This window comes from Varroa destructor, unplaced genomic scaffold (assembly GCF_002443255.2).
Source record: "Varroa destructor unplaced genomic scaffold, Vdes_3.0 BEIS01000002.1, whole genome shotgun sequence".
NCBI classification, from domain to species: Eukaryota; Metazoa; Arthropoda; class Arachnida; order Mesostigmata; family Varroidae; genus Varroa; species Varroa destructor.
This window is the reverse complement of record NW_019211455.1, coordinates 1,641,682-1,652,506: the sequence shown is the minus strand read 5'-3', so window position 1 is coordinate 1,652,506 and position 10,825 is coordinate 1,641,682. Positions and strand designations below refer to the sequence as shown.

Below are 10,825 nucleotides of genomic sequence, written 5' to 3'. Positions count from 1 at the left end.
CTAACGTACATCTACAAATACAAATATATATCTCTCACATGCCAGTGCAACAACAGTATCGCACAAGCAAATGAATTGCGCGGGCTTTTCAAATGAGACAAGCGCGTTCAACACTCCGCCCTTATCCCACACATAAATGCGAATTATAGACATACTCAACTGAGACGGTACCTGGATCGCTCGTCTTCCTAGCCAATTTGATCATTTCTTTTTACAGCTAGACATAATCTAGCCACTCGTGATTTCCAAACATGCAGTGTCCCATAGACCACATAGGGACATAATAACAGTGATAATCTTTGCAGTTACCTCCTCTAATCTTTTTCATTCACACACAGTGATCCTTGTCGTTCATTGAATAAAGCACGTCGTTTAAACATGTTGATCAATAATATCTATTCAAATATTTCGCACCCATTTCTTTCTGTGCGTTTTTAGTAACATCGATGTACGATTCTGTTATTACCTTTAGTTGTCCTTTTGTATGCGGTATCGATAATAATGATGATTTCGACGCTGATGCGAGCGACAACGCTAGCAATATCAGCTGCGATGCTAGGCCATGTTAATTGTTATTACTATTGCTGTTAATTGCCGTTGATCATCATGACCTTACCGAGGTCTATGTGGATAAGCTTTTTCGGAGGGAAACTAACCGACCCAACAATCGTAGCGATAGCAACGTTACGGAGGCAACGAATGAAGCTGAAACTGTTTCTGCCGCCGTTGTCGCAGTGGCTCAGGCCATTTACCAGCCTCTTATGTTCCGTCATCTGCACCGTTTCTGGCGTTAATTCGACATCATACCGTGTCTCGGGCTTCCACTCAATTTTCTTCGTCTTCTTGCCCATCGCCTGTGTCTGATCATAGCGACCCGTCAAGTCCTCTAGCAGTGTTAAGTATTGCCGTTCGCCGACTGTAATCATGCTATGATGAATGTCGTCCCATCGATGGTAGCACCGTTACGTCGGAATAAATTTACGTTTATATGTAAAGAATGAAAAAGAAAATTACGTAAATGCACACATGTACAGTGCGGGGCGTTGTAAAGCTTGGACCAATGAAAGCGGTGGTATTTGGCTCATGGTTTGTCTATGCATGCTTACGAACATCAGATACGTGTCTTGGAAAAACTGTCGTTTTAAGCTTGGAAGTGCGCACAATCCTATGCGCATATTAGAAATAGAAAACGTTAAATAGATTGTATTTCGGATAGGTTACAGCAGTTGTAAATTTGAAGATTTCTGCTTAAGATGCTGTTTTTTCACCTTGTAAGTTATATTTTCACAGATTCTAAAGTAGTATTGGTTCTGTCCTCTCAAAGCTGCACTTTACCGTGTTAATTGTCGAGCATACCCTAGGCTCTATCAATGTTTAACCAGCTCTAATAATAAGCAACATTGAAAATAAACCTAAAAGGCTTATGTGGTACTATTTACATGATTCCTATCGAAAAACGACCCCACTAAACGGTTTGCCCCAATGTTACAACCAAGGAAACAAGCTAGCTCCCACGTACTTGAAGCCTTGAACAAGCACTGCTGAAGGATTGTATTGTGTTCTTTTTCACCTCTATTTCTATGACGATTTATTTCAGTTTCATAACATGGTGTATATGTAATTCTGCGGCTGTCCAAGTTCCATATATCCATTTTACCTATGTGTAGGTATTATTCAACGCATCAGCAGCGATTAACCATTATATAATCGGTGCATACAAGTAACAGAAATAGTATTGGACAAGCTAGTCTGCTAGGTCATCCGAGCATATACAGTTGAAGTGGTAGTCACACAGCACATGCTCGAACGTACCGCATGGTAGTCACATGGTAGTCGATCGGACCGCGCGAAAATAACAAACAGATCTGAAGACAATTTGTTTTTGGCAATCCACTTTAACCTTTGCTAGAAATAGGTCGCTAAGAAAAACCGCAAATAAGTGGCTTGTCGAAAATGTTTGATTCTCTATGTTTAGGGCTCAACTGATTGTTGCGATGGTGTCGTACTAATGCTTTATAACATAGGGTATCCGTAGTTATATATGCGCATAGGATATCGTCACAGACAAAGATAATATAGCATCTGCTTCTGTTTGTGAACAGATACGATTTAAAAGTTTTTGTGAGTAAACCTAATTTGCAATAGATCGGCGCATAGTATATTGTGTGTATATTTTATATAGACTGTATGGATCTGGTAAAAGCAAGTGCCAAACAAAACCTGATATTACGGTTTTTAGGTAGGATTGAACAAATAGCCAGGTTCAAAAAAAGACGCATATACATAAACATATATAACGATTGTGGCTTAGAAATCAAGCTCTACCTATATGAGGTGACCTGAACACTCTGGTCTGGCTGGTCTTTGTTAATACTGTTGGTAGCTAACGTTTTGAATCACATCAGGGTAACGGTAATTACTATCTTAAAATGTCTCTAAATGACTGAAATAGCTGTCTGTTAGGTTCGATAAAAATACCTTCAACTAAAGAGTATTTTAGTGATTTGCAGATCATTACGGTATTAAGCAGTAAATAATGGATATATATTTTTATTATCAATGTCCACCAAAATCAGTCTGATTCTGGTCAAAATTAATGTACAGCTTAGCAACGATCCTACCTCTGGATCATATGCATCTATAGCGTACTATTCTACGCAGCATACCGAGGGGGCAAAAAAAAAAGCGAAAATCTATTCAAACGACTCAGCTGCTCATACCAATTAGCCAAGGTAAACGCACGCCACAGGACTCTGGTTGAAAATTGCTATTAAACAGAGACCTATTTATATTTTTCGTACCAGCAATTTAGTCTGTTATACAATTTTTATGACACATACCTTCCGCAAGAAACGTGTTTACTTCGTCTTCAAAGTAACTGGCGGTTACTCAGTACCTAAATAAACATTTAAAATTGATATCTCTTGCAAAACGCTGTACCATGCCAGATCAGTTTGTTCTGCTACCTTGACATTACTGAACAATTTCAGCTATCAGCAGACAACAATCAATTTAAATCAGAATTATCACGTTCTGCCAACACAAACATCATTCATCGACCACGCTGCTCTTTGCTGAAACTGGTATCAAACTTTCAACTGCGTAACCTCTAAGCTTCCTTTTTGTGAATCGTCTACTCTGCCATAATTGGGTCACTATCGTTATCAAATGCCTATAATATTACATTAGAATCTTATTTTCTTTCTATTATTATCTTTTATGTTATGTTCACTTGAAAAAGCTGTAATTAAGTATCGACTAATAATTCTAATAGAATTATAATGTGTTCGTGCAAAATTCATACAAAATCTAAACAAGGATTGTCTAGAAAACTTCTGCTATATCCGATATACTAAGCATCGCATCATACTTTATACACGCGTGTTACGCCCAAATAGTAGGTGGCTGAACGACAGCTAAAGTCAGTGATGACTGCATCTGTCAATTGCGAAAAGCCTTTTTGACCACCTAGTGTGCACGCTGATGTAGAAATAGTGCTTGAATATTGTATTTTAATATGTTTTTTTCGACAGGAAAAAGATAAATTTAGTTATGTTGTTCAAGCCAAAGGGTGACTCTAATAGTACAGTTCTTTCTTGTATGAGTTGCCATTTTTAAATACAAGCCCAGTTTTATACGGATCGTCGAAAACGCTACTATTACTATTATTATTATTATTATCCTTTTTTTATGTGTGAATATTTTTTTATGTGGTCAGAAAAAAGCGGAAGAAAGCGGTCAAAAAAGTGAACTGAGTATGAAATACGACGGGCAGATAAGTATAGCATATGGCACCGTTGTCGTCGGTCGACTAACTTTCAATCAATCTATTGAGTTTATTTTGTACATCCGATGACTTATGTACCCACACTTGAATCCGACGTGCAGTAGTTCTAAAATTTCTAAGTTATACAAATCTTGTCTCGCAGATTAATACTATACATATATGAATTGGACCTATTTTCGTCGCTTGCTAGACGTACGTTTAGCATAATCCTATATTAGTCTATGCTGACTGATGCCTACATCTGCACGAACAAAGCATTCCGATACAATAAATACGAATTTTATTCTATATGGTCAAAACTATGTATGCATTAATCAATAGTTTTAGAAACGATGTTTAACGTGGCCTTTCTTTTCCTTCTGTTTTTTCTTGCAGCTATGGCTCCCGCGTTATTAGCGGGGTCTATTGGCTTCCTGGTCATGCATTCAATGTCGCTTCTGATTTCCGTCTATGGGCAACCGTACAGTTACATTTACTTCAAGGGCCCAGGGGCAAAAGAGCCTACGTTTACCTTTAATCTCACGCATCCAAGCGAACAGCTTTCCCCGAATCGACCGCCGTCTGAATTATTTGGAGTCGTTATACCGCCAGCACCAGCTGCTCGTAATCAATCGGTTTCAAAAACAACAGTTAACTCAACATTCAGCCCCGTTTCAACATTAGGCGCGTCAGGAATAGAAATTCCTGCAGTATTTTTGGAATCCGCAGGCAAAAAGTTGCCAGCCTCTCCGCAGCTGTCGCAAACGAACCAAGCAAATTACACGACTCGTAGTACCGACAGCCCACCCTCAAAAGAAGTGAGTCGAAGCAAAGATTTCGCTACCCCGGCAACACCCCCAGTCAATTCGACTAAGAAACCCCCTCTTCCAAGGTCAGTGCCGCAAAGATCTGAAGTGCAGAACATATTCGAAGAGATTAACGAAAAATCGAAGCCCTTTAAATTCCCGAAAGGCAAATCCGGAATTATGGTGCGACTCCCAGGAGGAGCGAGTTACTTTGTTGATTTCGGCACCACGTACCTTGATGAATCCAGCACAACGGCTCTTCTCGGAACAAATAAGACGACCACAACCCCATTGCCTGGTACAACTACAATCAAACCATCATCTCCGGTCGTTCGAACGCCATTGACCGATTTCACATCTCAGCTATTAAGCGGATTCACCCGTCAACCAACAGAAATAACCTCGAAAAAATCTCCACGGTTTACTCGACCTGATAGAACCCGTAAGCCATCTAGACGTCGTTTCCAAGATAGCAGTCTCTTCTCATCGAATAATGGCTCGGTCTCGTCAGTGCCTTCGACGAAGAAGCAATTTGGTCGTAATCAAGTCAACGACAAAGATACGTCAAGAAGGTTCACCCAGATTCCAGTCATTCGAAGACCTTCCACAGGTGCTATCGTCCAGAATCGCGATGATCGAAGCTTCAAGAGCGAAGGACGCTTCAAATCGAAAGCAAGAAACAGCAATAGGGGCCAGCTGGGAGGAGCCAACGTACAAGTTCGCAGAAAAGAAGATGGAGGCGACAAGGGTCGGCCAGAGCTTCGCTTTGAGGGGGCTCGCGACGACGTTGAGCGTAAGTACAGATAATAGATTATTGTATGTATATGTACAGCTTTAAATGTGTCGAAGTATGTTTTTAGTTGCTAAACGGTAGCTAGCGCGCAGCGTGAACACGGCAGGTATTTCGTTGTGGTAATAGTAACAACAATAATAACACTTCTCATTAGAAAAGAATTATTACTTTGCTACAGATGGATTGTCTGTTTTATGTGAAATGACTTGCTTATGCAACGAGTGATTCCCTTCTAAAACACACCCTTATTTCTTGATGAATACTCCTATACATCCGCTAGGTTAGACTTCGTACATAGTGTGCCTATTCCATAAATTCATACCAATTTCGTTAGCTATTAATACAATTACAGATATGATAGGCTGATGGTTCCGTAGAAATGAAATAGTTGCATGACGATTGAGTCATAATGTTCATCACCATATAGAGTCACATGAACAGTGTTAGGATACAATGACACATGCTATTAGCATTTCTTAGGACAACAACTATCTACAGGCGTCCTATAGGTTGACTGGACGCGATTCAGCATCACCCTCTTGTACGTGTTCAATTTGCTCATCGACAGCCCAATCGGTCTTCGCTTGCATCAAGGCCAATGAACAATGGTAGTTTATTTAAGTGACTACCAAATTCACTTCTAAGTAGCTAAATATCTGTAGGTGTCAAAGGCTTACATGGCCTGTACGAGTCTATGTAGCACGCACATTATATGTATAGATTCATGTAGGCATAGCAGGCGGCTGACCTCCCTGGATCGAGGCATGGGCAGGGAAATGGGTCTTTAGTTCAAACTAGTAATTATTTTCTTTATAAATATACGTGTATTGCCCATCAAGTTCAACGAACCATTCGACATACAACGGACGTCCTAGTTGTAGCCAGGAAATTGTTTTCCATTATTGCCAGTATTAGCTTTGCAGTATCATTATCTATAGAATGATGTCTGATTTATGTATTCGTTCTAATATACATGGAATATAGACAGTGCAGCGTGTTTATCAAGGTATTCTGTCACAATAGTCCTGTCATGTGAACCATGATCCTAATTACGCCTCGTGTGCTCATCGTGTCAAACGACAAAAGCCATGAACAAGCCGAGCTGACCCGCTAAGAACGTATTGTTAGTTGGGTTCACAATAATATTGCAGATCACCCCGATACTATGATTAAACAGGGAGCACGTAAGGAAAGTGATTTTTTTTAAGCTGTTGCAATTATTTTTCTCAGTAACTCTCCTTTGCGACAACAAAAGGCACGGCGACCATTAATCAGCCGATCACTAGACAAGAGTATGACCACTTTGGGGTACAGGACGCGGGCCATTGTGGACAAACCATTGTCGACGACGCTGAGATGTAACGTTAGCATGTGCCCCCCTATATATACGATTGTTTTTTTCTCACCTAACTAACAAATTTAAGGCAGTTTTGTTTAGCGCAGCTCTAGGTGCACCGACATTAACATCGTATACAAAATAGATATATTTAATGCAGTGATCTATGGCATTTTGAGCTTTGTTTCTATAATCGTCCTGTAGTCGCCATGTCTTCTTCCACCTAATGAAATTACTAACTGCTTTATTTGTCGGCTCATTGTTGACCTGCAATCTTTCTATTGAGACTGATGTTCTATTGCGGTCACCGCCTACTATGACAGGTATATCAAATGTGTATCAAAGTTGCTCACTCTAATTTGCTTGTAATATATTTACGAGTCAAGAATCGTGCCATTTTCGTTCGCTGGTCGATCTCTGTGGGTAAATGGCTTTTTACGAGCTTCCACGCTGTAAAAGCATCTTTAGTCTATTTAGCATACGTGCCTATACATTTGCCTAGTTCACCGAACAACAACTAAAATAGGACTTAGCAAGATTGTCAGAAGCCAATCAAAATAGCCATTCATGTGGCTTGTGCATAAACCGCGCTGCTGAAGAGCCAGCACAGCATGGGAACATTTAGAACATAATGGTTGCATATGAAATATATTGATTGCCGCTTGTTTGCATTTGGTGATTAGCAGCAGATTAGCTGAGCAATTGAGCCGAGTAAATGATGAAGCTCGAAGTACTTTTAAGTTAGAAAAACGTTTTTCTACAAAAAAACTAATTTGTGTGTCAGACTTGATCAACGAAATACAATCGCTGCATTTTCTGTTACAACTGAATGATAGTCGCCGCCATTTGCTCGCCCTTTCTTTTGGTATTATACACTGAACAAAAGGATCTGTGCTTGGTAAACGACGACTGGACGCGCGTCTTTTCGTGACGTTAGGCGATCAGACAATCGATCTTCACATATGTTGGGTATCTTATTGTATCTAGAAAACGAAATCAAAGAAACTAGTGCTATCCGCCCTTTAACCTATGTAGGGTTTTGACGGATCTCACCTACTATGTCAGTGGATCGTCACTCCTATAACCTTAGCCACTATTGCATGTATTGCATCGAGGATGATTATCGCGCTTGCAATAGACAGTATTTTTTACAGCTTATTAAAATTAGATGCGTTCTGGTACCTGCTAGTGTGCGCGACCAAACTACCCAGGTTTTCTTTTCCTGGTCACGCATCAAAGTTTTCTGGGGCAACTGGAACTTTCGAGCCATTGAACAGTGGGACGACATAAGGGCCCCACATCGTGGGCACTGTGATTGCAGGCGCTACTAATGCGTCCTGCCATGGGCGACATTTTTCCATATTTCTGGAACGATTTTGACCTATGGTTGGTACAGATGACAAAACATATCAGGTGCCCCGTATCGACCAAGTGGTAGTCGCAGGGGTATTTACCCTGACAGCGGAACAGTTACAATGGCGCGAAAGAAACTTCGCTAATATATATATATATATATATATATATATATATAAGGAGTATGCTCTAAGTGATAGAAGCGTAGCGGTACAATTTTCCGCTGTTTCCTTTTCTCATAGACCATCTCTCCGCTGACGTTTCACTTTGTTCCCCTTCATAAGAACTGAAATGACCTCGATTTTTTGATATCCCTCCGGGTTCGGATACGACATTACATTCGTCTGTGCTTCTGTCGGCGGGTAAAGTTTGAGCGAAGCGACTTTTGAGCTATATGATGCAGAGACACACATATGCCTAAGATATGTCAGCCCTTCGTAGACCTCGATGGCCTGGCCGGTTTGTTGGTCGGCTAGGTAATACTTATTCTGTGCGAGTTGTGTTTATGTGACAACTTTTCTTATTTTCTTGGGTGCTTTGGCCACTTCTGGCTGTTTTTCACTAGAAGAAATAGAAGAAATCTGAACGTATAGGACAATTCCGAGACGGAAAAACAGCCACAGCAGAAACAGTAGCGACAGATCTTTTTGCGATAACAATATTCATTTTCCCTATATCTGTGCTGTTGTCTATTTTCCTCATTTAGTGTCGAGGCCCCGACACGCTGTCAATGTAGATATCGGAGAAAGTCAACGAAGCTCCAAGCAGCTATTTAATAGCTTGCCTCGTTTTTAAACCTTCGTCACCAGCAACAACTGCTTTAACGCGTTACGATTCACTTTGAAACAGTTAAAACACAATGACGGACTTAGCCAGACAAATATAAACTTCGAGAAATGAAGGGGACACGTTTGGTACGAGGCTAAAGTGTTAGGCTATTGATGACTTTATGGGTGAACATTTGCTAAGTGTAAATTTCATACAGTTCTAATAGAACCCCGTGCTGAGCGCTATTATCATCCGTTACCACCTGCCACCACGTACGTAGCTGCTATCACATGGTAGTATTAGAACTTTTTGAGACTATCGGCACATACTAATGACGATCTTCCCGCTACTACTGCCATGATAGAAAAGGTAAAGTAAACAGGCACGGTTAACGGATTTTCATTTTGTATCCACTACGCGAGCGGCAAAAACGCGGTAAATATATATAAATGCCGAATGACGTCTTATGGAATTAAAACCTTTAGCGACTATGGTTACAGTGGCCATATCGAACAAACATTCTTGTTATTTACTCTGAAGGCTGCAATGCTAAACGTAAGGGCTTCCCGTTCATGGACGACTGATGAACTTATTACTAGATAGACACGGATGCGCTAAGTGAGCTAAATTAAAGCAAGCATTACATATATATGCGCAATTAAACAACTATATACACATAAGATATAATACAAAAAGCACACATTCTAGCATCTCGCTCATCACCTTAAACGCACCTAGCCGGTGACCTTGTTGGTGGCGATCGTAGGCAAAAAATCCGCCAATCTAACCGTCTCCGCCCGCTCATCCACCTATACTTTTCCCGATTTTTGAGCCTTATTACCTATATAAACAAAAATGAACTGACAGAGATGATGGAATTCTTAATGCGATCTCTTAATGCGATCTTAATGGCCCTCCGGTTAACCTTCTCCGTCCTTTAACAATTGATACTGACCGATATAAATGTAAACAGAACGCTAGGACTGGTTCTGCGTTCATAATTATGAAGTGTCACTGTTCCGACCAATTAAACGGCCTCACTTGATGGTATGTAGTTAATATTGTAGTTCCGAACTTGAAAAATGGATATAACGATGTCAGACCATGATCAAGCGATACCTGTACTCATCTGAATTGTATGCATGATGAATGGTGGCATCTTTTCTTTGATAAATATGTTTCGAGATCTCTGTGCATACGTTTGACTCGAGTTAACATTTGATTCTATCATTTTTTTCCTATCGTTATGTTATTGTTGTCCCTGTGTGTTTTCTCCACACCGTCATCATGGCAATACGTCATTAACTACTAGGTATTGGGTGGTCCCCAGGGGGTGTCAGCAATGTGTGGGTACTACCCGCACGCCGCCGCCCAAACAGGTATAAAGGGCTAGGTGGATGTCGGCTTATTCGCTTTTACGGTAAACCTTTTGGGCAACGTTTACAGCCTATCAGCAAAAATAACCATACAAACATAGGTGCGCACATAGCCTAGTGCACGCATAGCCATATTCAAATGTTAATCTATAAAAAGCGAATGGAATAGAAAAAGAAGGAGCAGGTAAAACGGGCGAAAGTAAAGCTAATTTCAGTGACTGCCGTTATTAAACTGGTCCCTAAGCTACCTTGCGTGTCGTACGCTGTCGTCACCTCTGTTACCTGTGCAATACAATGTCATAATCGATATAGCATTGAGCAAATAGCGAATTAGTCACCGTGCGATCATGCATCTATACATATATGATATGATATGCGCGTCTATCCCTAGGTGTGCGAACGCCGGGACAGATTTCTGTCCGGCGGGGGTCACTTGTTTGTTTAGGGGGGTCGTAATAGTAGTGGTTGGCCGTGGTAATCCTCGAGCTGTTTGAACGTACGCACCTACCAGGGAAGGCCGCTTTGGTCATCAGACGCCTCATTTCGGCTCCTCCACATTTTTGCCGGCCCCGAACTGGTTGGCTGATGCCGCCAGCGTTGTTGTGGCACGAGAGCGACGGAGCAGTG

The 10,825-nt window shown here is 40.9% G+C and overlaps 1 protein-coding gene across 1 annotated transcript in view; it reads left to right on the top strand.

Moving 5' to 3' along the window:
• The window catches only part of LOC111245477 (uncharacterized), a 43,254-nt gene that overhangs the window by 18,547 nt on the left and 13,882 nt on the right, over positions 1–10,825 (top strand). Inside the window, exon 2 of the mRNA XM_022793870.2 lies at positions 4,163–5,365. Coding sequence (XP_022649605.1) covers positions 4,165–5,365 — 1,201 coding nt within the window. The 5' untranslated portion in view covers positions 4,163–4,164. The remainder of the gene's footprint in view (positions 1–4,162; positions 5,366–10,825) is intronic.